A 27,950-nucleotide genomic window follows, 5' to 3' on the forward strand; every position below is an offset into this window, starting at 1 on the left:
GTGGCTGTTATCGTTATCTGGCCACCAAAGGAAGTGGGGCCGCGGGGAAGCAAGCAAGGATGAGATCAGTGGAATTCCAGGGGTGGTTTTGATTTAGATTGAAGCCTTCTGTTTGGCTACAGTATCCAAGATTCACTTTAATACCCACAGTAAGTAATCAGATTACAGACGAGGAATTTGACTTAGTGTAAGTATGCAGCACAGCGGTCACATCGATAGCAGAAGACAAAAGCAATACAGAAAAACAACCACAAATTATAAAGAGCAAAATACAGTATAAGGTCCTTTTAAAGAGGACATGAAACATCCGATCACATGACTCTAGTTCACACATGGGCAAAATATGGGCCACATGCGGCTGTGTGGCCCGCGATGGAATTGCAATTTTTCTTTTTTCTTTTACAATGCACCTGAACGCAACATGCAAGATACCCGCTGAATAAGTGTCCAAATGTTCATGTCATTCTGGCCAATACTCCACTTCTGTTATAACATTTCAGTCTGGAATATGGACTAGGCTATCTTTCAATAATCTTTATGACTAAAAGGCTAAAAGTAATCTCATGTGTAAGAAAGAAATTTCTTGCGGCCCTGGGGCCTGCCCATGTGTGCTCTAGAGCAGTGATACTCAACTTGCGGCCCAGGGGCCAGATGCGGCCCGCGATAGGGTGCAGAGTGGCCCACCGACCATTTTCTAATTCACGATGAAAACTAACATGAAATAAAGTTTGACTGAGCTCCAGCTAAATGGTCAAATACCACCGTCTGCTCGCCACCCAAGCACTTACTTAACTTAACCTAACTATCCTGTGTGCACAAAATTGTCCGACTAAACTCCGGCTGACACCCCCAAAAACCTACAATCTGCTCAGAAAAAATTCTATTAATTTTTGTTTATTAACTGGCCCCTGGCCTGCTGTCATTTTGCAAAAGTGGCCCCCGGACAAAGCAAGTTGAGTATCCCTGCTCTAGAGTCTAGAACATACATGGGAAAAATGCAGCCCCAGGGCCGGACTCAAAGAAAACAAAACAAAAAAACAAACAATAAAAGGCAGAATTATGTTAATAAATTTCATCTGCTACAGCCATTGCAGATTTGTATCACTATTATATCAGGAGATTAACACGAAATTACCAATCATAATGGGAGAGAGGTTTAAAAATAGGGAGACTCCCGCGAAAATCAGGAGTGTTGGCAGCAGGTATAATCAACAATGTGTGGCCCTTCGCTTACTTGAGGGGCGGCTGTGGCTCAGGAGGTAGAGCAAGTCGTCCACTAATCGGAAGGTTGGTGGTTTGATCCCCGGCTCCTCCAGTCCACATGTCTAAGTGTCCTTGGGCAAGACACTGAACCCCAAATTGCTCCCGATGGCTGTGCCAGCACCCTGCGTGGCAGCTGCCCCCCCTCGGTGTGTGAATGGGTGAATGTAGGCACATTGTAAAGCGCTTTAAATGCAGTCCATTTACCATTACTTGATGTAAGTCAGTAGGGCCCTCAGGAAAAGCTGCTCTAGTTCATCCACACCCTACCTTAGACAAGCCAGGACACGGCGCCAAATCCAAAATCCACCCGGACCCGCCAGAAAGACCAACAACACCTGACCCCTTCGCCAACTAGGGCGCTGCTAGGCGATGCCACCAGGTTAACTACACAGCGCAGTACAGTAGAGCCAGAGATGGTAAGTTGTGGAGCAGCAATGTCATTCATGCACAAATTACTTCACTGTTCCACAACTTAATATCAACTCTCAATAACTGTCAAACTAAATGAATGCCTGCAAAACGGTTTACAGTTTTTGGATTTTGTAATGATACAAAGCTGGTTGAAAATCTGCGGAGTGTTCCTTTAAGTGTTGGTAGCAAGGACCTTGAATTGTAACAGGGTCACAGCATTTCAATCAGGAGAGACTTGGTGAGATGAGAATGAGGTATTGTTAATAGTCTTTGGCGCATAGACACCACAGGGAGATATTGAGATAGAGCTGCATCAGCCATGAGCAGCAGCCAGATATATGCCCCTGGTGGTGGTGATGGTGATGCCTCTCCTTCTGAAACTGACTCTTCAGACTGAAGAATCTGATTGGTCTGCGAAACTGGGTCGAGAGGTGGAGGGTGCGAGCAGTGGCGATTTTAGCCTGACATTTCTGGAGGGGCAGTTTTACCATCGCACACAAAAAAGCCAATCTATGGTAGGCAGATATGACTGCGATTTGAGTGCCAAGGAGCAGAAATATTCCAAAACTAAATACACTTCACATTTGTATGGGTACGCTCGGTATGGAGCTCGTGCGTATTTACGCACGGAACGCAGACTTCATAGCAGTGATATTGAGCAGCCCTCTGCTGCAAACACACACACTGCTCTGTTCCCTGTTTATCCCAGATGGGGTTACTATCACATATATGACAGCCTTGCAAACCTTGCATTACTGACAAAAAATATACAAAACAACTAAATCAATTTGGCTTTAATTATTCTATTCAACATCCAACAGCAGAGCAGAGGCTATAACGACAAGTCACGTGACAGCTGCAATAGTCTACAGAATACAGTGAACACTGTCCAATTCTCATACATATCCAAACAAACATGTCAGACAGCTCCAATAGTGTGTATACAGTGTACGGCGCACTGTCCATTAGCCTATGTGAAAAAAACATTTCAGCTCCACACACAAAAATATTGACTCACCAATGCAGGTCACTTGAACAGGAATGTAGCGCGCCGGTTCTTTGTGTGAGCAAACCTCTCGATGACTTTACTGTTGAAATCCACCTTTACCTGAATAAACTCATTTTCAATGGAAAGCATGTCTTAATCCTTTTCAATGTTGAAAAGTTCCTCTCAGATTCGGCAGATGTCATGGGAGTTCCAATTTATCTTGCAATGTCAATGTACTAAACCGCACAGACAACAAATAATCTACACGATTCATTGTAGTTGTAGTAGCTTAATAAAACACACTTCACAGTATTAGCTAGCTAGCGGCAATGTACTGGTCTGATTTAGCATTCGTTTGTTTATTTTCTCCTCGTCACATGACATTTCGCGGCCAGTGCATCCACACCTGTTGGGCGGAGTTCATGTCAGGAGTTCACATGGGGCATCATCACCTCTGCCCCTTTACCCAATATAACATTGGCAGGGACCAGCAATGTCACGTGGTTGTTTCTATGGCAACGGTGGGTCAGAGCGCCGGCCTGCCCCATATGCAGGAAATGCAGCACGCTGTGCTAGCAGAGCCAAACACACAGAAACAGACACACACACTAAGGAAATTACTCCAAAACAGCACTATACGATTGTGAGTAAAGTTTATTTATATAGACACCACATTCACAGTTGAATCACTACTTTGTATTCAATATAAAATATGATTTTCCACAACAGTCAGTCAGATGTAATGAGCTTCTTGCACCGCACCACAGCGCCATCTGGTGGGGCACTGCCCCACTTGCCCCTAATGTAAAATTGCCACTGGGTGCGAGACTGTCAGCAGCAAGGTTGGGAGGCTGAATGGATAGAAACAAGCATATTTAATAGGACAACAGCCATGTGATAGGCTTACGATGAGGGGTGAAAAGCAATGTGATAGGCTTACAATGGAGGTGTGTGGGGTGAGATGTGACGGATATTAGAGACCAGGCGGCAAACCGCTGATTATTCAATTGAAGCCCGGAAGTTGATAGGCTACTTTGAGCATGCGAGCAGATTTGAAGGGGTGGAGAAAATAAGAAGTGAACTGAGGAAGTGTAAAGTGCAGATTATAGTCTTCCCGACTGAACTTACGTTAGAACTACATATAGCACAGCAGAGTATGCTGTTGTGTATGCCTACACTCTCTAGAAGAATTGTTTTGTGTACCCTGGCTAGTACATTCATTTTCCTCGCAGTACAACTTGGATTTGCTTAAGGAAGAATAAGCAGAACTAGACAATTGTGTTCACGTATCTGTAGGCAAAGAGCTGGTGTAGTAGGATAAAAGTGCTGCAATGTGCCACAACAATTTTGAATAGGCACAGTGTGACGTATGCTGAGTAGTTTAGGCGTAATGGAGATTTTGAGCGAATGAGTCCCCTTTCTCTAGTGGTCTCCTCATAGCTTAGATAGTGAGGACAAATTGACAAATTAAACAAATTGACATTACTGTAATTGAGTAGCTTTTTGTGCATTTTCTCAATTCATAAATTTTACTCAAGACTGAAGTATTGTACTTTGCTACATTTTAAATATCCTCCATTACTCAGAACAGATTTTGCTAGATCTCCACCAAACCTGCACAAGCATGTGGAAAAATTATCTATCTATGATTATCTATTATTATCTATATATGATAGTAGCTTACTTAACATTAACCAAAAAACTATCAATCCGCAGTAGCATTCACAGCACATTTTAAATGTGCTACTATTTACTTTTTTTACATGTACATTTTTACATGATAATTTTTTATCACTACGTACAATGTGTAAATATCAGCAAAGTTAGGGTTATCTTACCCTTCCTTATACAAAGGACACATTGGTACTCTTTCCACCCTGCAAATTGACATGCTCGAATATGTCCTATATCCTATCAAATCTGCTGTCTATGGCCTTTTGATGGTATGGACTGGTATTGTTTTCATTGCTAGGTTTGTGGGCTACAAGTCAATCAGAAGTCAGGAGCTTAGCACAACACTAATGAGGGAGAAAACGCTGACACGAATGTTTCCCTCACTGGTTGCATTCTGTTTGTCACCAGCAGAAACGAGGCTATCCCTCTATCTACATATCACCTTTTTTTATGTCAGCATTTTGCTGGCATACTTACTCTACTGCATCTGAGTCCTCTCCCCATAGTGTTTCCATGTGGAAGGTATTGAGCAAATATCTTTTTCAATTCATCAATCTTAATCTGACCTTTCCAGCTGTGTGTCACTCTGGGACATGTCTTGGTGAATAAGGATTTTGGCTTGACCCCTGTCCCATAGCTAAAGTCAATGCCAAGGCACAAAGTTAAATGTAGGCTAAAATACAAGTGAACTTCTATAGGGTCAGAACGATGGTTTTTAAAGGCCCCCCAAGCATTTTCTGTGGAATCCTATTGTAAGCGTCTTTGGGTCATTGAAAAGCGCTATATAAAATAAATGAATTATTATTATTATTATACTGTCCTATCAAATAAAGGCAAAATGGCCCAAATAATAAAAATAAAAAGTCTCCCCACTCTCCCCTCCACAACCAGACACCATTAAGTCTGCTCTCCCCACCCTCCCCTGACGGCCCCCGAACAAATAAAATGAAAGAGGTGCCGCATTTCTTAAGACGCTCTCCCTTTTACCTTCCACCTCCCAAGTGTGTGGGGTTCTATATAAAAACATGCAGGCTGCTTTGTGACATTAGTTCTGTCTAGTAAATTTGTGCTTTCAGTCAGTCCACAGCATAGAGGCATTCATCCCAGTGCCTTTCATCTTCGCTAAGGTTTCTCTTTTGTGATTTTCTTTTTAATATATATATTTCCCCCCGATTTTTTATCCCATTTTTATCCCCCTTAGTGCTAATTTAATTTATTTATTGTATTTGCTGCTCCACCCTCTGCCGATCTGGGGAGAGCCGAAACTGGCTCCATGCTTCCTCCAAGACATGGGCAGTTAGCCAGCCGCTTCTTTTCACCTGACAGGGGAAGCTTCACCGGTAGGACATAGCACGTGGTAGGTTCACGCTATTCCAACCAGTTCCCCTCCCTCCGAACAGGCCCCCCTAACGACCAGAGGAGGCACCACATTAGCAACCAGGATATTGCATGTTTTGGTGAGGGGTTCCTATATGAAGGAAACCCCCAGGGGGCACCACCACGAACGTACCATGCAGGCTGCTTCATTGCACAATCCACATCAATCGTTTTCAGCGTGTAGCAACGAGCTAGTGACTAGCGCTGCTGTTATTGTTTCAAAAGCAGCGGCGCAGGCATTTGAGCATGGCAGATTCGACACGTACAGCAGCAGAGGCATACAGATTTGACACGGGGGGCATGGAAAGGAAATCCAAATATGGTCGCAGCCACAGTCAGAGCGGGTCGGAGCCAATGCAGAGCTTGCAGGGAGCGGAATGGGATTTCCATCCGGCACCGACTGAAATGGTCGGCACCAATGAGAGCTAAGTCCACCATGCTGCTTCCACCCAGTCAGACTAGGATAATATTAACCACAGATATTTATAATAAAGCACCCATTTTTAGCTGTGACTAGCAGCTCTATAAGTCACTCTGTTGGTTGGTCGGTCAGTCCACAAAAACTCCACCACTCTTTAGCGGGTGCAGTTTTTGGCCTATAGGAGGCTGCAATTTAGAAGGTCAAGTAAGTGTGTGTGTGTGTGTGTGTGTGTGTGTGTGTGTGTGTGTGTGTGTGTGTGTGTGTGTGTGTGTGTGTGTGTGTGTGTGTGTGTGTGTGTGTGTGTGTGTGTGTGTGTGTGTGTGTGTGTGTGTGTGTGTGTGTGTGTGTGTGTGAGAGAAGGTGTCTCATTTGTGTTCATGCCAATTAGCTAAAAGGTTGGCAAATTTCTGAATGCAGGGTGCCAGAGGCAGAAGGCTGAAATTTGGTATGGAGATCGTTTGTGTGTGTGTTCTCATGCCATTTAGCTAAAAGGGGCGGCAGGGGGCAAATTTATACATGCAGGGTGGCAGAGTAGGATGGGCTGCCCCTGCCGTCCTGCATTTCGGAAATTTGCATATGTGGCCGCAGCGCTTGTTTCTATTAGCTTTGACCAGCAGATAATACTGACAGTGCAGGTGATGGTTTCTATTCGCTTTGACCAGCAGATAATACCGACACTGCAGGTGGTGGTTTCTATTCGCTTTGACCAGCAGATAATACTGACAGTGCAGGTGATGGTTTCTATTCGCTTTGACCAGCAGATAATACCGACACTGCAGGTGGTGGTTTCTATTCGCTTTGACCAGCAGATAATACTGACAGTGCAGGTGGTGGTTTCTATTCGCTTTGACCAGCAGATAATACTGACAGTGCAGGTGGTGGTTTCTATTCGCTTTGACCAGCAGATAATACCGACAGTGCAGGTGGTGGTTTCTATTCGCTTTGACCAGCAGATAATACTGACAGTGCAGGTGGTGGTTTCTATTCGCTTTGACCAGCAGATAATACTGACAGTGCAGGTGGTGGTTTCTATTCGCTTTGACCAGCAGATAATACTGACAGTGCAGGTGGTAGTTTCTATTCGCTTTGACCAGCAGATAATACTGACAGTGCAGGTGGTGGTTTCTATTCGCTTTGACCAGCAGATAATACTGACAGTGCAGGTGGTGGTTTCTATTCGCTTTGACCAGCAGATAATACTGACAGTGCAGGTGGTGGTTTCTATTCGCTTTGACCAGCAGATAATACTGACAGTGCAGGTGGTGGTTTCTATTCGCTTTGACCAGCAGATAATACCGACAGTGCAGGTGGTAGTTTCTATTCGCTTTGACCAGCAGATAATACTGACAGTGCAGGTGGTGGTTTCTATTCGCTTTGACCAGCAGATAATACTGACAGTGCAGGTGGTAGTTTCTATTCGCTTTGACCAGCAGATAATACTGACAGTGCAGGTGGTGGTTTCTATTCGCTTTGACCAGCAGATAATACCGACAGTGCAGGTGGTGGTTTCTATTCGCTTTGACCAGCAGATAATACTGACAGTGCAGGTGGTGGTTTCTATTCGCTTTGACCAGCAGATAATACTGACAGTGCAGGTGGTGGTTTCTATTCGCTTTGACCAGCAGATAATACTGACAGTGCAGGTGGTGGTTTCTATTCGCTTTGACCAGCAGATAATACTGACAGTGCAGGTGGTGGTTTCTATTCGCTTTGACCAGCAGATAATACCGACAGTGCAGGTGGTGGTTTCTATTCGCTTTGACCAGCAGATAATACCGACAGTGCAGGTGGTGGTTTCTATTCGCTTTGACCAGCAGATAATACTGACAGTGCAGGTGGTGGTTTCCAGAGACAAGCTACCATCCTTTTAGCAGTTGTGACACCAGCCTGTCGTTTGTTTTTAGCTCCAAGGAGGAGGTGTCATTAACTCATAGCAAGCACTGTGTGAGTGAGTGACGGCTCTCTCCATAATACAAGACATGATACTTAAAGCATGTTCCCAAAATGGATGAACCTCCGGGCACTGCCAAACCATGAAGAACAGTGCCCATGGTATTGTATGGACAGAAGTCACAATGTGGATTATCTCTGAGTTTCATTTGTTGTAATCTTCAAAGTGTGAGATAAGACCATTGAATAAATACTGTAGTGTAATGTATCATTTGATGGTTTGGTCTATGGGGTGACAAGGATAGGTTTGCCCATAGTGTGCCAATTCAGGTCTGAGGGAATATCTATATCTCTGTACGTATTGTCGTGAGGAGTTTCGTTTTAACCCTTAAATCAGTCTAACAACGGATCCGGATCACTGCCCTGTTCACTCTGCTCCCTTGAGCTGGCGATCTAACTCTATGGAGTAGTAATGAACAGGCATTTAGGCTTATTGTTGACAGTATTAAGTGGCAGAGGTTTATATGAGGACTTTGGAATAAATGTCTAAAGGTCAGATACAATACCATTGTTTTATACCTTTGGTGCCAAGTATGGAATGAAGTGGGTGAGTTTCCAAAGCAGTACCTTCCACCTTCCAAGTGTGTGAGCTTCTATATAAAAACATGCGGGCTGCTCTGTGACATATTAGTTCTGTCTAGTCTGCTCTGTGACATATTAGTTCTGTCTCGTAAATGTGTGCTTTCAGCCAGTCCACAGCATAGAGGCATTAATGCCAGTGCCTTTGTGTTGACTGTAGCAACAATTTCTCAAACGTAACCCCCCCTACAAAGAAAAACCCTGCTGTAATTGCCCAGCGAGGGTGTGTTTAACTCCTATGACCCCGGGTCCCTCGAATGGCGTCGCAATCAGTCAAAGATCAATGGGAGGTCATTTATCACCATGGAGAACGGGCCCGGGTGTCTGGTATGGTTGTCGGGCATCACTCTCAGTTGCCAGCAGCCGCGGTGGCGAGCGAGGCAGAATGTTTGTGGGCCTTGTGCTATCCCAAACCTCATCATTAATTCAGTATCCTCGTACACCTGTGGCCAAGAGGAGATTTACCCAATGGCAGTTTATTTTCTTTTTCTTTTCCAGACCCTCCCCTTCCCCCCGATAGCCGTGTGCAGTGCGCATGACTGCACACAGCGCATGCGCCACATGGCAAACGAAGAAGTTATACACTCCTGTTAGTTCGGTTACTATTTGTTTTGTTCTTGGTGTGGATTTACTACGAAAATTACCATTTGACGTAACTTTGGATTATTATTTCATCACGTGGTGAGTACATGAGTCACAACATGTACATGTGAGTGTTTGTGAGTGGGCCGGTGGGCTAGTGGGCCGCTTGACCAGGATTCTTTATTTTTTTTGGTTGAGACAGTGGCTCCCAGCGGCCCACTTTGGGAATGCCCCATCCCCACAGGATTACTCCTGTGGAAATATTGTAGAAGCTAGTGTAGAAGTGAGTGACTAAGCTAATAACCATAACAGCACATATAATTGACAAAAATCTCTAAATAAATATACAGTATTTACCCTAATGAGAAAAGGAGAAAATATTGATGGTTAAAAACTGAATAATGTCATCACAACAGTATAATGTTAATTTAAAATTAGATATTCCTCTAAATCTGGCTACAAACGACCAACATTTTTGAAAAACAGCAAAAAACAAGGCCAGGTCGAAACCTGGCATAGCCACGGTGCATGGTATCGTCATCCATTTTTTCCATAGGTGGGTTGTATCATTTTAGATAGTTATTATCATGCTAATGCCTGTGCAAGTGGTCATTTTTGTTTTTGTTTTTCAGTAGTTATTTGACGTATAAAAAGGGATGATTGACAGCTGTGGCAGCCAGTCTCAAGCCGTCATTGGCTGGACAGGCTCTTCACCTTATAGATCTATTTTACATAGAGAAGACACTGCTTGGTAAAACCATGGGTAAAACAAAAGGAAGACACTGCTTGATCTGTCTACCAGACTGTATATCGATGGACCGCAATAAAAAGGACATTGTTTTGAGAAAGGTGCACGAGGAAGTAACGTTGGTTGGGGACTGAAGTAGTAAGTTCAGAAAATATGTTTTAGTAGTTACTCCAGCTACGTTATCGGTTATTTTAATACATCAATGGTTTTAACGGTGTCTTCGAGCTAGTATTTGCCAGCTTAGCTTCATTCTTTAATGTCGGCATAACATTACCAACAATCTAACAACCGATAACGATAGCTGGAATAACAGACACATATTTTCAGAACTTACCAGGTTGTCCAACTGCCTGCGTATGCCAGGAAATGTGTTTTCTAACGTTACAACTCCTGGGTCTAAAATGAGCCTACACAATACCAGCCATTAGCTAATAGCTAACGGGTTAGCCAGCCTGTCGCAAACAGACACTAGAGGTTTTATTGGGGTGAACCACGAGGAGAGTATTTAGCCTATATATCTCTGGGAAGTGCTTTTACGGGATGTTAGCAAGCTCCTCTCCTCGTAGCTGTTAGGATACAGAAAGACAGGCAGCTGGATAACGTTAACGTTAGACAAACGACCAGACTGAGAGACAGCAGCACTGGGCTGCCCAGTCAGTAAACGTTACAACGTAGCCAAAGGTTCAGTTCGATTTCACCTGTTAAACCAACATTTGTTACCAAATGAATTAAATCATAACGTTAACCAAATGCTACGGGAACATTAGCTAATCAACAGAGCTGCAAAGATCAGTTCATAGGATAATAATTTCCCCCTGTATGACGGTTTGTTACCGAGAGCACCTCGGAGTCTGGCTGCTAGGAGCAATCTCCGACAACGAAATTCAGATTTCCGTACAGGCGTCATTTTGATAAACTGATCTCAAAGTGGGAATCTACATGGTTACTTTTGGCGAGACAAAAAATATTACAACTTAAAATGCCATATTTACAGAGCTAGACTGTATATAAATACACAATCTGGTTCACTGATCTGGCAGGATTTCGGCTTCACTCAACCCTGCTGGGTTGAGTGCAAATTGAGGTGGTGTGGGTTGAGGTGGGTTGAGGTGCAAATCCCTTTGTTTTGAGAGTGAACAGCGCATGTGCACAGATCCTCTGGCTGCAGCACTGGGGCGGCGGTGCCCTCTAGTGGCCAGCCGCCATGTGTGGAGCATTGACTCGCTTAAACTAGTGCATAATGTGTCCTGGCGACATGCGGGAACGTAGGGCCCATGGTGCATTACCAGCACCGGGGCCAAAAATCGGCTGCGAGCTAAGGTCGCTGTCAAAAGATTTCGGTGGAGACCTTTGGTTGTCGCTGAATTTTGGCTTTCTCTTGTGTTTGTGCGTGGGGTTGCGGGTTGGTTGAGGTGGACTGGTCTGGGTAGAAAAGTCCAGGGCCGTTTTTTAGTCCCAGTCTGACCCTGACAGTTTGTACTGCACGCAGATTGAAAATAAAGCCATGTATGTTCTAGTTTTAATATAGACAATATGGCAAACTCCCAAAAAGTTGGCCTATCCCTTTAAGTTTGGGTTTAGCCGTGGAATATGTACACATACAAGCATGATCCAACACTAGCGCAAATGGTACAGAGAGAGGAAATATGTCAGTAATGCTACCTAGAGTGAGAATTTCCCAGGCTTTCCAGGGAATAAGTCAGTCATTCAAAGAGGTTCTAGCGTAAAACGCATGCATTTATTATGGACGGCAGAGATTTGCCTCGGATGCAAATGCAATGCTGTCTTGGTTGCTTACCAAAATTGTCTGCTGGTGGCCCGATCACAAACACAATGCTCAACAGGGACAAAATATTCTCTGCAAATGCTGCCGATAAATTGCGGCTATATTTGCAGGCTAGCTAGAGGGATATGAAATGCATGGTTAGTTCTCGCACATCCACAGCCACCCCTTTCATAACTCCCCCCAACACACACACACACACACACACACACACACACACACACACACACACACACACACACACACACACACACACACACACACACACACACACACACACACACACACACACACACACACACACACACACACACACACACTCCCACTCCCATCACATCATCTTAACAGTCAACAGTTACGGACCAAAACACAACTAGGTCGACAGGCCCGGCTGATTGTGGAGGGGACAGAGAGAGAGAGAGAGAGAATGAGAATGGGCTTGAAAGGAATTTGGAAGTGTGTCATGAACATCTGCACGTTTGACAGATAGAGAGTAAGGTGAGAGTGATCTGATGTTTCTGTATGTTAGTATTGTGGGCTGATATTGCTGTTTTATTCATTAATAATCAGTTATGGTCCATGATTGGATACGCGATATGGGTGCACCATTTGATATCATCACTATACAATGTAATAAATAAAAGTTAAATGATAACAAAGTCTGACTGTGCAGAATTATGTTTCTGAGATACAAATCTTTCTAGCAATAGCACTGGCTTGCCGCAATGTAAACAACAATTTACAAATGTCATTACAAAGTGCGAAAAAATGTTCTGCCTCATAACATGTAGTGTATTGTCATACTTTTTATATTGCAATACAGTGGAATCCGCTTATAGTGATCACTGTTACTGTAGGTGGTGGCCACACTGATCCGTGGTGTCTGTCCGTCTGCGTTCATTTCTCTGTTCACTTCCATTCCTTTTCAAGACAGCTGCCCGTCTGTCCGTGGAGCACTGACGAACCGAACGTATCCAGCAAATTTGCATACGTTTTGATGGACAGAAAAGTTCAAGAGGGCTGAACTTTTTCTGGATGGACGTATTTGATGCATAGTCACCATCCGTTTAGCCGATCAGAGTCGAGGATGCGTTCTCACAGTGGAAATGGCTGAGCAGGTTGTCCACATCGATATAACGTATGTTATTTTACCGTTAGAAATATCAACAACGATATCTACAGTTTCAGAACTTTATAAGATCACACATACCTACATTTGTAGATATTCCACAGCATAATGCACTTGAAATTATAATCAATGTCAAACCAAGATGTAGAAGAGCAGTGTCAATTTTATATCAGACACTTGTTACTCAGGAAGTAGCCGACACAGAGAAGTACAGAACTGAATGGGAGATTGAAATAGGCATGCCGCTTGCTGAGGAATTATGGGAAACATGTCTTAGTAATATTCACCGCTGCTCAGTAAATGCGAGACACAATTTGATACAATTTAAAGTAATACATAGGTTACACTATTCAAAAGTCAAGGTAAACAAGATGTATCCCAATGTATCAGCATTGTGTAACAAATGTAAGACTCAAGATGGCACCCTTGTACACCAATTCTGGACATGTCCCAAGCTCCACCCATTCTGGTCTTCAATATCTGACTTTTATTCAAAAGCATTTGACAAAAGGTGGGAGCCAGACCCCCTCGTGGCCATCCTGGGGTCTACAAACGACACCGCTCTGAACCCCGGCAGTGACAAATGGACGGTGTACTTGGGTGCCGTGTTGACCAAAAAAATGATTTTACGATTTTGGAAATCTGATGCTGTACCTTCATTTGAGATGTGGCTGAGAGAGTTGGGTGAGATCCTTCATCTGGAAAGGCTTAGATTCAAGATTTCAGGAAGAAGTAAAGTGTTTGATAAAGCATGGGGACCAGTGTTGAGCCACTTAAAGGGTCGGCGGGAGGAGGTGAATGTCGACCTGTATAATGCTGTAACAGTGAAACATAGCTATGTGAACTGCCTATTATTTTTATTTTATGTTTTTTGTCTCCTTTTCTAAATGTAGGTTAAATCTTTTATTTTTCTCTCATTCTTTCCCCCCCAACATAAACTGTTTCGACCATTGATGCAAAGATGTCAAAAGATAACTGAACGTTGTATGCCGCATAATTTTTATTTTGTGTTAAAAGAAAAAAAAATTATTGCTTGTTTACGTATCAAAGTGTAGTAAAATCACTGACACCTTGTAATAAAAACATTTTTGAAAGAAAGAAATATCAACAACTAGCCGACAGATATCAAAGCTGGTGGGCTTCATGGAAACATCATGACTCGAACTGGCCGACCATTACATCAATCTGGTCATTCAGTTGCGTTTTATTGCCACATACTGTAAGTAACGTAGCGCAGAGAGCTAACAGCTGGCTAACACCAGCTTTCTTCTTCTCTCGGTTTATAGGCGGGTCGCTGACACCTTCAACAAGGTGCTTACCGCCACCTGCTGTACAAGTAGGTTACTTGTACATGCAACAGACACATCTATCGAACAGATCAGTGTGGCCACGGCCTTATAGTGATCGATATCGATATATCTTTGACTCCACAGAGTTGAGTTTGGGTCCATCCACACCTTTGACTCTGCCCACTCCACAGAGTTGAGTTTGGCTGATCTTGGTCTGGCATCATCATATGCAAAAGCATTTTCTCTGGTTTCACCAGCGATTTACCAAGGAGCGCCAAGGGGGACTAACGATTGGCCAGTCAGCATCAATAAACAGCCCAACGGGTGGGACTAAGCTGTTGTCAAGCGTAGTTGTCAAGACTGAGCAGAGGAGTGAATGGCTGTGGCCAGAGAAATATAGTAAGAGAGTGGCGTCAGTGGAGGTCCAAAATGCGTGACTCAGTAGCCAATGAATAGCCAGGAAGGAAGCTCGCGCTACTTTTGAATGCAAAAATAAAGCTGATAGTGTACAATTTAATTCTTTAAACATCAGACCCTTTCAAATTACATCACAAGCTGTCCATTTTGCTGCAACTCGACAGCGCTGCTTAAGCCAGAACCTTACTTCCGGGAACTATTGAGAGTAAAAAACTGGTCCATTGAAGTGAATGGAGATGTCGCGACTTCTATATACATGACTCTGGCTGCAGCCATTGCCTGCTGTCGAGGCAGTTTTAAATTGATTACAAGTACCAATTACTTTGAAATCCAGACGACACACTGCTTCGAGAGCATTTATTCAAATGGGATTTTTTTTTTTTTTTTTTTTTACGTTCGCCCGACTGGAGTAACGTAAGTTCAGGCTGATATACGTTGGACTTGGTCTCTAGTGATTGGTTGGAATTTCCCTGTGGGGATTCCATCATAAGTTGACAATAGAAGCTATTCTACACCTTCAGTTTCTTGTGGACAGGTGCGTTGAAGAAGTCCATAGGTCAGAGAAAAGAGCATTCCCGCACACTGTCCTTTACTTGAAATAAAACTTTATTAATAAACATTTCGGTCCTTAGACCTTCGTCAGGTAAAACAATCATAGAAATAACTGAAACAGAGGCCAATCTCAGATTAGAAGATGGAAATGAGTGTAACAAGTTGACAATTCAGTCTGATATCAAGCTAGAATCATTCCTATACACATGCTCTTTAAATCAGAGGTTCTCAAATGTTTTTCAGCCAAGGACCCCTTACAAGATAGAAAATATACCGGGGACCCCCTCATTCTGATTTGTGATTTTGGGCTAAGCTTAATTGTTTCCACGGTAACGTGCTTGACTTTTAATTTGATGGGTTTGTTATTAGAATGTAATCCATGAACCATTTTAGATTTAAAGCATAAACTATTTTCATTGAACTATGAAGATTTTGCAAAAAAAAATTTTTTTTAATTTTATTACATTACATTTACATTACGTCATTTAGCAGACGCTTTTGTTTTGTCCAAAGCGACTTACAATATCACAATTTGTCAACAGTACAGAAAACCACTATGCAACACAATCAATGACAGCCAAGATATTTTGATAGACTAGCACCATGTAGGAAGTAGTTTGAGAAGGAATAAGTAACATCTAGCTTTTTTCTTTTTCTTTTTTTTTACCAGAAAACTTTTCGCGGACCCCCTGGCAAAGTGGACCCCCATTTGAGAACCACTGCTTTAAATAATTTGCTTATAGTGATCAATTTGACCCGTCCCAAAGTGATCACTATAAGAAGAGTCCACTGTATATTGAATTTCAATATCTCGTCCCTTCCATAGTTTTGTTCCTTGCCGGTCTGGCTTTGGCATTTGAATTCTGTCTCAAACTGACCAGCTGCTGGGGAACAAGAAGGTCTTGGTTGGTTTTTCTTTCTGATGCCTCACCACCTACAGCTAACTTTGTTTTCACAGCCTGGTGCTGGGAAACGGAGGTAGGCAGTCATTGCTAATAAGTTGTCTGCACCCTGCAGGATAATGCAGAGAGGTGTGTGCCTGCCTGTGTGTGTCGAAAATAAACGTCATCGCAGCACTGTGTTGTATTTCCTCCCTCTATATCTGTGCACAGATGCGAGTCTTGCAGTAACCGCACAACTTTTCATCACATTTTCACACATAATGAAATGTGCGTTTCGGCTACCTTATATTCCCACACGCTAGCGTCCGACATGCCGCGCCGTTTGTGCAGTTTTGTTGCTCCTCTGAAGGCAGGAAAGCCATTTCTATAATTAGATTTTTTTCCCACTTTGGCACAGGTGGGTTTGAGGGCAGCTAGCGCGGCGTCCCGGTGGAGGTCTGAACTCGTAACCTGAGGAAGCTTGAAACAGCCTCATCCACGTCCATTAGCCCAAGCCCGAGATAAAAAACCTCAGGTATCAAAGACACCTGTAGCTCTTTCTCTAGATGGATGGCTTTGCTCTTTGAGGAAAGGGGAAAGGTTCATCTGTGTGTGTGCGGCATGCCTGCTGAGCTGTGGGGCAGTGGCACATGAGGCGCTGGCCGTCGGGGACTCTGTCACTTTGAAGGAGCATTTGGCAAGGTGCCCACTCCAATCCGTCAGCTCCTATAACACAGAGAGGGGCCATGCCAGTGCCACACTGTGCCCAGAGGTGGACACGCAAAACACTTTGCCCCATCTCCTACTGCACTGCTTCTTTAATAAGTAAACTAATCCGAGTTGTTTCATCCGATGAGGACAATAAATCCACTGCAGTTTGATTTGGTGGCATGATTGCTGCAAACCAAAGAGGTACGTAGAAATGAGCGATGAGGAAGAGGAGGAGGGGAATGTGGATGAGGCACGGTAGGCGCTCTGTTTATAGTAATAATAATCCGCAACAGTGAAAATGGAACAAAAAAGGAAAATAAAAGAGCAATCAAAATGAGTGAGTAGACCGTTCAAAAGGTGAATCTGTGATGCAGTCAAGTAACATTTCCAGAGGTGCTTTGCTGATCTGATTAATTCACTGCATATTGGTTTGATGCAATGTGCACCAGTCAACACTGACAAGCCTCTAGCATTCTGACAGCCGGCCAGCTCATATTTCATGCCTATTTTGAATGAAAGGCAGAAATGAATGTAAAGGACAAAGTGGGAAAGGAGATATATCGCAACGGCACAGTGGCTCAGTGGTTAGCACTGTTGCCTTGGTCCGTCCCAGGTCCTTTCTGTGTGGAGTTTGCATGTTCTCCCCGTGTTCATGTGGGTTTTCTCCGGGGTGCTCCGGTTTCCTCCCACCATCAAAGACATGTATGTTAAGGTTAATACTCCTGTCAGTGCCCCTGACCAAGGCACTGGCAAAAGAACTGCGGCTGCCCACTGCTGATAACTTAACTTAACTTAACTTATCTTAACTTAACTTAACACAAAGACATTTAGGAATGATGGAAAGATGAATGACAGCGTCGGTGGTGGACAGGGTTAGGCAGTATGGCGTGACAGAACAAGAAAGGCAGTGCGACTGAAGTCACAGCAAGGACCTGCAACTAGCAGCTAGTAGTGATGCACGAGCTACCCAGAACCTGTGTTAAATGGGCATACTGTATATCGCCTCATATTGATCGCAGGCCCCTGATTTGAATCGAAATTGTATTGTTGCAGACTTTGTGATATCAGCAAATATTGTATTGTTGTCCAAAGAATCAATATAATATTGTATCACGATGAAACGTGATTTCCACCCCTATTGCTGATGTGACAAAAGTGGCATTGAGGTCTTAAAATATATTGAAAAGGTCTTAAGGTCTGAATTTAAGTTCAGGATTCCTGCATATACCCTGATTAATTGATGTGAACTCTCTCTCTCTCTCACACACACACACACACACACACACACACACACACACACGCACACAGTCAGACAGAGAAGGCCAGTCTGCGAGTCTGAAGCCTACTGCACATGCTAGTCTACATGGTGGAGTAAAGAAACACGCCGATGTGTCCTCAAAACAAACATTTTGGAAGGATTATTCGCTGTAATTATTGAGAGGTAATTAAAAGAAAATGGAAAGAATAAGAACTGTTTCTGTAGCCGACGAAGCAGATATGACATGAAGCAGCCCCGCAACGCAGCCAGAGCTGTAAAACTGTTGTGTCTGTGTGTGTGTGTGTGTGTGTGTGTGTGTGTGTGAGAGAGAGAGAGAGAGAGAAAGGGAGAGGGGGCAGAGAGACAGAGTTTGGACACCTTGGAGAGCGCTGTGGCGCTCATCCTGAATCCGGAGACATATTACATTAAATTGGCATACATTAAATTATTGTATTATTTCTATCAGCTAATGAAAGAGTCTAGAGCCGCCATCGTCTCGCTAGCCGCGCAAAGAGGATCTAGGCTGTAGATGAATGATTTCTGAAAATATCTCAGTCTTCATCATACTGTATTTAAAGGAAGTTAAAGATCTTCTGCGATTGAAAGTAACTCCAAAGACTATAGTTTCACAGACTAGTCGACTATCAAAACCACTAGTCGACAATGTGATGTCGACAATATGAAGTGTGCCAATTGATGTGGGATGCAGAGGGTTCGTAGGCCGGTCCCTCTGCAGGGCCTACAACATGCTGGGCATCACAGGGGTCAGTAGGCGAAGGGCCATCAAGTTGATCACCGAGGCAGCAGAAGTTGCTTCAAGGTGGCTGTGGATCAGGAGAGGAGAGCCGTGGCTGCGGTAGAGCGACGTGGACACAAGCCGAGTCTTGATCAACCCCGGCTGGGTCGCCTGGGTGACGGTGTCTGATTGTTGAAAGACCCGAAACACCAAATGACCGCAGGTAACATCACTGATGATGTGTCCAGGTGCATCACAAGTTGATGTATGTCACAAGTATCCTAAGCCGTTAGCATGCACACCAGATACAATTATCTACTGGAGACACAGAGAGGATTTGGGTGCCAATCCTCTCATCACATATTACTTAGAATATGGGCTAAATCACAACTAGACAGTATGGCATGCTTGCTACTGTAGCTAGCTCACAAGCCAATTATTTGATGGCTCATTGTCAGAATGTTCAGTTCTCAGTCAAAAACAGCACAGAGATTGAGGCAGAAGTTTAGAAATGCAATCAGCTACTCTGTTGTTGTTGCTGAAGAGCTGAGGATTTCCAATATGGCTGCCAGAAGGTCACCTACTGTACAAGTCGTCTATCCACTCACTCACACGCACACACAGGGCTGTAAAAGATAAGACTTGAAGCATTGCTCCACATCATATTCTATAGTATGTTTTTGTCATGGTGTAGGGGACACAACGTTTATTGTGCTTCAAGATGGAAGGCTGTTGATATCAGTGTTTTGTGCCACAGTGGGTCAAACACTGTAATTCACTTTGGTGGCCGGATATTTTAGATAGGAGAGGTATCTCTCCTTTCATCTGACTGGATTGGAGATATTTGAGAGGGACGCACACACACACACACACACACACACACACACACACACACACACACACACACACACACACACACACACACACACACACACACACACACACACACACACACACACACACACACATCTCTCTCTCTCTATTTTTTTCTCCATTTCCCTCCATTCGTTTCTGAAATGCGTCAGTCTTTTGAAGATTAACAATGTATTTTTTTAAGGGAGACATAGCCAAGAAAGCAACATCATGACAATCGTGTCAGACCAACAATGTATGAAGCCAGAATCAAAACAGTAAAACTCACATAAAGAACAAATCTAAAAACTTCTGTATAAAAATGCTACATTACAAAACATGATAGTCCAATATGCAATTACTCCTTGAGTCTTCCTGAATGATCAGTTTAAAGGGATAGTTCACTTCATTTTTTAAAGTCTAGCACTATTTGCTACTTTACCGATGATGATGTTGATTAGTAGAGTTCTTTCTCAGCACAATCCATCCTGTTCCTCATAGTAGCTCTGGAAATTTGGGCAAAAACAAATGCAAGGTCATTGGGGTCACGGTCCTCTCTGTACAAGCTGACTGAGGCTCAGTAAAATGTACTTTGTGTGCACTGTGTAGTAGATTTTAGTGAGCCTCAGTCAGCCTGTTCAGACCAGAACGTGACCCCATTGACCTTGCATTTGTTTTTGCCCAACTTTCCAGAGTTACTATGAGGAACAGCATGGATTGTGCTGAGAAAGAACTCTACTAATCAACATCATCATTGTAGCAAATAGAGCTACACTTAAAAAAAAAAAAAAACTATCCCTTTAAACCAGGAACGAATTTGAACTTGTTTTATTATCAATTAATCAATTCAATATTCATGTCCTTCACAGGCTTCCGTAAACTGTCCCACAGACCTGCCAATGTCAATAGAGTAACTGCAGGGTAAATTGTAATATTGAGGAGATCAAGCTTGACTTCACTTGGCAGTACAGCTCCCATGGGTTATCTAGTATGTCCATGATAGGCATAGGAAAGGCAAGTATTACATAGTAATAATGAGATGAGATGAGATGAGATATACTTTATTGTCCCCGGAGGGAAATTTGTCTTGGGCATAAAAGTGCACATAGCCGGCGTTACAATTACTCAGTATGATGACATACTACATTAATGTAGCAGTTAATGCTAATAGTAATTACCAGCATTTAACTGAGACATTAGACATTATGATTACAAAAAGTTACTCATTACCAGAAATGACCATTTACTTCCTGATAACTTCAATGTAATTACACAATAGTTAACCTGTCATTGTTTTTCGTAATTTAGTTCTGACCTTAGTTTAGGCCAGCCAGTTGTATGAGGCCATCCATTCACATGGTACTATAGGCACGTGCCACGCTACTGAAAATGCAGGCATTCCGCTCGAGTTCCTAGCTCGTGCCAGCGAGTATTGAATGTTCTCTATGTGATCTGGTAACATGGCTGACCCACATCCACAGGCCAGTCTGAACTCGCTCACACGCATTCTCTCAGCTCAGCTTAGCACAACCTATTTAAATCAGTGTTCTGGTCTCTCTATTATACTAATGTAGCTCATATCCCCACTGGCTTACTATTGTGATCCAATCAGCATCAGTAGGCCCCGTCATCGTTTCAACCATGGCAGTAATGGCACTCACACACACACACACACACACAAACACACACACGTGTGTGTCTCAAGGACAGGCTTGCCAGCCGAGTGAGAGGCAACCGCCACCCATGGTAAACGCTGTATTCAGATCCGCGAGTGGTACGGGGAGGACAGCTATCTGAAAGGACCGGGGACGATTCAATAGATGACACTGATTGCTTTTGCTCTCATCTCTGCGGGCTGACAACGTAGTGTGACAGTTTGGCTAACATAGTCCATGCAATCAAAAAAGGACATCTAAACATCCCACCAGAAATTCATTTTGTTGTTTTCCGATCATCGACATTTTCAGCCGCATGTCAGAATAGAGCTGAATCAATCTCAGTGAGTGATCTGGGGACAAAACAACTGTGAAATCTGGGGACAAAATGCAGTAAAGGCAAAAAGAGAATATGCCATTATGGGAAATTGGAGGTGTGGCAGACTGGGTTTTGTTGTCCCCTGGGGGCAGCGGCGAGCACAGCCTCGTTGGAGAATGCGTGTCATGTCTCTCCCCATGGTCTATCCTCTCATCCCTTCTGCTGGCTCGCAGACTCCCGATGGATAAAGGCTAGTGGATACCTGGAGCCCTGCCAGCTCTCCTCATGACATGGCCGCCATTCAGCGGGTCCTACACTGCCCCCATGAGGGTGACAGCCGCAACTTGCACGGTCATGTCGGTGATGTCACTTCATAGTAGCAGATGATGTGTTTACATGCAAATGTCAGGAGTAAGAGAGAAGACAGGACACATGTGAAGTGAAGTGTAAAAGGAAGCTCTGTTTTTCACACACTATCCACCTCCCCCCACCCTCGACCTGCCGCCCATCGCCCGAGGTGCTCCACACCCCCTCTTATTATACCCGTCTGTCTCCCTCTCCATGGTGATTTGTCACCACGGAGACGTCCTCCGTAGGAACAGCTGTTGGCGAGGGTGACGGCAATGATGAGGTGTGACAGCGAGTTATTTTTAGCCTGGCAGCCAGGTAACCATCCGCACTCTGGAGTTCACACAGTCACTTCAAAGTGTCTTTCTGTGAGAGATGGGATGGGAGGGAAGAGAAGAGAATATGGATGTTTTGAAGATTCTGATAGCTATTATTTTTGCAGATATTCAATATCTTTCAATTTGATCATTTCCATACCAAAAAATCCCAACAATTGCGGGTAGGCCTATTCAATGTTTCCCATAATGTGATACTAATCAGGGTGAAAAAGACTCTGAAACAGCAATAAGACCATCATGGGACAATAACACTTACCACTAAAATCCAGGATGATAATAAAAAAAAAAAAAAAAAAAAAAAAAAACTACCACTGTTCCTTCAGAATTTGTAGTTGTCATAGACTGTGCTCCATAGTTGATTGCTCTATTGCTGACAAAAAATGTGTTATTGTAAGTCGCTTTGGATAAAAGCGTCTGCCAAATGACATAATGTAATGTAAATAATAATAATAATAATATTTATTTATTTAGTTAGTTATTTCGTTATTTGCACATATTTAAAAACAGAAACAGACAAAATTATGTGTGGGTAGAGACAGGAAACCCTGGGTGTATACAGGGTCTCTACCTCAGAAATAAAGCCAATATTAATAATAATCTGTACAAACAATACAATTTAAACCAAAACAAGGGAAAATAAACAAGCAAACAATAAATACGGAAAAGAAAAGCAACAGTAAAAAATGAAAAAAACAAAAACAGGAAAACAAAAGAGCAACCAAAATTATAGCTGCTCTGCAGCAATGAAGTCATGGCCGGGCCCCCGCCCCTTTGTGCATGTCCGGGTTTGCCACAGCTGCGGCCTCGTTGCTGAATGGCGCCCGGGTGACACAGCTCTGAAATTTCATGCGTTTTGGACACTGCACAAAGGAGTTACATGTTACTTCCTGCGTCCACTATGTGGCACTAGAGAAGACCAAATAATTATATGTCATGTTGCTGTATAATATCATGTGTAGAGCAGACCATGTCAATTTCGTGTAAATGGGATGCTGTTTGTCACATGAGGCAGAAGCCCTTCTTCAGCATGTGAAATGACAATAATACACAGGTGATTCACAGGTGGGCATGAGCACGTTTTATTTGATTTCTATGGATGACAGCCTCACATCTCTCTCTCTCTCCCTCTCTCTCGCTCCCTCTCCCTCTCTCGCTCTCCCCATCTAGGCTATCTTTTCTCTCGCCCTCTTTCTCTCTCTCACTCTGTCCTGCTGCTTGTGCACGCGAGAAGGACACTGTGGCTTTTAAGGGGGACGGACATAATCATGATCACACCTGCAAACATACTTTTGGGCATAAACACGCCTATATGGAGGTTTGCGATACGACGTGAAGCGCAGCGGGCCAACACGCCCACAATTAGGGCTTTGCGCGGCAAAACGGGCGCTAGCACAAAATTACCGCCTTTGCGTTGATAGGGCCCGCAATGTGTATCCATTACATTACATTATTTAACAGACACTTTTATCCAAAGCGACTTACAATAATAGTACATTTTGTCAACAGTACTGAAGTCAACTGTGCATCAGACAAGACTTTTCTTTAAAGGAATAAGTAGCATTTGTTAATAATTGAAGGAATACGTGTTTTGTTTTGTTTGTCTGTTTGTTTGTTTTTATTCCAAGATAAGATAAGATCCATCAACAACCATGTGTCCTTGTGCAAGATACTGAACCGCAGTCTGCTCTGGGAAACAATTCCAGGGAAATGCAAAGAAAATGTAAATCTAGCCGTGACGCAACTGCAGTTTCAGGGTCGATGAAAACTCACAACTCGGCACACTTTGAGTCAATAAACCAGCTTTTCTCTGGTCCCTCTCTCCCCTCAGCGCTGGTCGTTCCTGATGGGGCGTCGGAGAGGTCAGGGCTGTGTGACGATCTGGGCAGCGAGGAGGACTTGCTGTACGAAGAGTTCCGCGGCTCTGGACACCGCTTCGGACACCCGGGAGGAGGAGGAGGAGAGCAGCTGGCCATCAACGAGGTACGGATTTTTTAATTAGGTGATTTCCCTAATTACCTAATGATGTGATGTCATCAGTGATGTCATCCTTCCTGGCTGAAGCTATATACGTTCAGTGATGACGTCATCTGTGATGATGTCATCAGTGATGTCATAGAGCAGGCGAGGCTGTGTAGCGTTTATGCGACGCGCAGTCGGCGAGCTGCAGGCCGGGCGAGGCCGTGTGTATGCTGTTTTGCGATCGGGCTGTAACTTTCAGGGGGTGTAAAGTGTACCCGTGCGGGTGACCTGATGGAGCCAGTGATTGCCCTAATTACCCAATGATGTGATGTAATCAGTGATGATGTCATCAGTGATGTCATCCTTCCTGGCTGAGGTTAAAGTTCAGTGATGATGTCATCATTGATGACGTCATCAGTGATGATGCCATCAGTGATGTCATCCGTGATGATGTCATCAGTGCTGTCATAGAGGTGAGGCCGCATAGCGGCCGAGCTGCGTATGCAACGCGCAGTGGGCAAGCTGCAGGGCGGGCGAGGCCACTCGCCTGCTGTGCGAATCGAGGAATCGAGCGCGTGCAAGAATTCTAGTATACAGTATATAAAAATATGTATGTTTTATTAATACATATATTTCTATAGATATAATAGATTGGATTTATATAGCGCCTTTCTAGACACTCAAAGAGCTTCACATATCAGGGGAGGGAACTCAACTCATCCACCACCGATGTGTAGCACCCACCTGGGTGATGCATAAACGCCAGAACGCTCACCACACATCAGCTATCATGGTGGAGTTGAGGACTGAATGTGCCAATTAAGTAACGAGGGATGATTAGGTGGCCATGATTGAAGGAAGGCCTGTTTGGGAATTTAGCCAGGGCACCGGGGTTACACCTCTCAGGGCACCGGGGTTACACCCCTACCTACTCTTGCAAAGAGTGCCGATGGAATCTTTAATGACCACAGAGAGTCAGGACACGTCTCATCCGAAGGACGGCGCTCACTCACAAACCAGAGTCCCTGGGCCCTTTCATCGTACAAGCGCTATCCGCTTTGTGCGTGCGTGCGTGTTACTGCCATAAATGTTTTTCAGTCTACAAAGAAGGTTTAATGGGAAATTCAAAACTTGGACATTGTAGCCTACTTGCAATATTATTGTCAATCAAATTTCCGTTTCCCCGTTTCTATTTCCCAGTCAGCTGCAAATCACAGATGTTTTAACAGGTATATGATGTGATGGTTGTTGTGAGATGTCCAAATTACGCATGGAGAGAATTACAGCATGACTACAATACAGTCAACTTTAATACAGCAAACTGTATTAAAGGGAATGCAAGACGGGAATCTGATTGGTTTGATTGATATAACGCCCAGCCAGCGCATGGCCACACCTGTGAATAATTCTGGACTTAAACACGCCCATTTAAAGCTTTGTTCCGAGTGTGCGCCGAGCGCACAGGCATTTAGCACGGCAGGGAGAATACCAATGCGCTTGAGCATGCCCCCAATTTGTGCTGTGCTCGGCGCTAAACATGCGCAAGTGCTAAATTCCCGCTTTTATGACGATAGGGCCCCATGTCTCTGCTCTGGGGCATTGGGGAGATTATTCATCACACCAGATTATTTATCAGACCATTCTGACCAGAGAGGAAGAGCACCTCCTACTGGTCCTCCAACACTACTTCCAGCACCAGTCTCCCATCCAAGGAGTATCCTATCATCACTGATGTCATCAGTGATGCCTAGGGATGGGGGATAGGGATACATTTGTAAATACCGGATTATCAATAAGCTCTAAAATTAACAGTTGTAAGGAAGCTTGTGGGCTTGCCTCGGGTGAAGTGTGAAGTGTGCTGGATCGTAGTTGAGGGCTCACGGGCCGTGATCGGTTAGAATCACAGAGATTTCGGTCCTCAGACGCGGTTGAAGGAAGGTAAGACATATGAAGTAGGATACAGCGTCACAGAACACCTTGTATATATATCCCCACATTTGGTGTATGACATCGTTGGTGATGTCACAACGTCCGAGGAGGTATGACATCATCGGTGACCCCGTAAGGTCCCGTCTGCCATCACAGTCAGCCTAGACCGCCTGACATCGCCGATGACCTCACAGGTGAACTCTGACGTCATCATTGATGATGTCACGGCGGTGTCATCGTCATTACGTCGTTGGCGTGTTGGTTCGTGGGCATCAATTGCCCCAAGAACAGGCCTGATGGTGGGCCATTACAGACTGCTTTCTACAACAGTTATCTTATCTTAACACATTGAGTGCCAAGGACGTCTGTGCACGTCCTAAAAAAAAGTAACGAGGAGTGCCAAGGACGTCTGTGGACGTCCTAAAATCATAATTCATATTATTCCATAATTCTGCTGTTTAAGGTCGTACCTAGCCAGTGAGCATGAATCCCTTCAAGGGATCACACGGCGCCACCTTAAACATCGTCACGGAAGCTGCGCCACCCACCTCAGATCCTTTACTTTGTGCAGGAGAAAGCGGAGAAAGCCGTGATCAAAGAGGAAACCGATGCATGCTTCAGCCAGAGCCGGTACAGATTGCTCTGTCTGCAGCGGAGAGTGGGCTCGGCTGCATCCGCGCTCACAACTGAGCTCTTATGCTTCTATCTATCTCCACACGATTTCCTGCCAGAAAGCCAGCATCTGAAGCCGAACGGCCAAGCCTTTTCGTTCAGTCGCGTTTGCCAGCGTGCATCATTTCCTTGATGCGCGCTGGGATCTGTCCGGGGCAAAAACGGAGTCGAGAAAACAAACTCTGTGCGTGTGGGAGGAGCCCGCAGCTCAGAGGTGGAGAGGGGGGGGGGGGGGGGGGAGAGGGGGGGGGGGGGCACGCAGGCTGCACAGAAACCACACTACGCCACCACATCAGAAAACACCAGCCAGAGTCAGTGAATGTGCTCGAAATTAGAGTGCAAAAGGTATTCATAAAAGTGACTATATCTTGGAAAGTAAAAAAAAACGACAGAAAACCCTTGAAAGTGCACTTTTTTCAGAGGCTGCCATTTCATAATGGAACTGTCTAGAAACAAAAAAATTTCTTTGGAAGAAGCAGGAGTGTTCAATGTTTCATTAAAGTCCAGCCCCGTCAATATAGCCATAATAGAAAGAATTCTATAGCTGTTTTCAACTGAATGGAAGTGAATCTGGCACAGGCTGCAGACAATTTTACTGAAGCGCTGTGGCACTCAATGTGTTAACTGGAGAAATTAAGAAAATAGATTTCCTATTTTTAATCGCTACATAAACGTTATCTCGTACATTTTATCTCACCAACTCTGTAAGACATGGCCGATATATTTTTTATTTTAAAGAGATCTCTTCTGCTCGCTTTCTCTCCATCTCAGACGAGACACACAACAGCGAGGAGCCTGTTGGGGTCAAGAGGGGTGGGGCAGTGTACAGCACACACACATACACACACGCTGAAGGCAGGCAGGCGCAAATAACACAGGGAGACTCAGACGAGTCGCAGTGAAAACAAAGAGAGATGGCAAAGAGAACGAAGTGATCAAAAGTGTGGATTACCTCACTAGAGTCTATGCTGACAATGCTCGTTGTCACAAGTGCAACAAATCTTTTGCTAGTAAGGGTGGAAACACAAGCAATCTGTCTAAACACTTAATGAAAGTCCATCAAATACAAACAGAGAAATGTTTTCCACAAGCTACCTCACACTTCAACTGTATCAATCAATGAGGGGAA

The 27,950-nt window shown here is 44.1% G+C and overlaps 1 protein-coding gene across 1 annotated transcript in view; it reads left to right on the plus strand.

Annotated features, from left to right (window-relative positions):
* Positions 1-27,950, plus strand: part of arhgef4 (Rho guanine nucleotide exchange factor (GEF) 4) — a gene marked incomplete at its 5' end in the record, with an annotated part of 115,865 nt that overhangs the window by 31,357 nt on the left and 56,558 nt on the right. Inside the window, one exon of the mRNA XM_083632095.1 lies at positions 24,090-24,241. Within this exon, the coding sequence (XP_083488221.1) occupies positions 24,090-24,241 (152 nt within the window). The remainder of the gene's footprint in view (positions 1-24,089; positions 24,242-27,950) is intronic.

Source organism: Poromitra crassiceps, assembly GCF_964638095.1.
Source record: "Poromitra crassiceps genome assembly, chromosome: 2".
NCBI lineage: Eukaryota > Metazoa > Chordata > Actinopteri > Beryciformes > Melamphaidae > Poromitra > Poromitra crassiceps.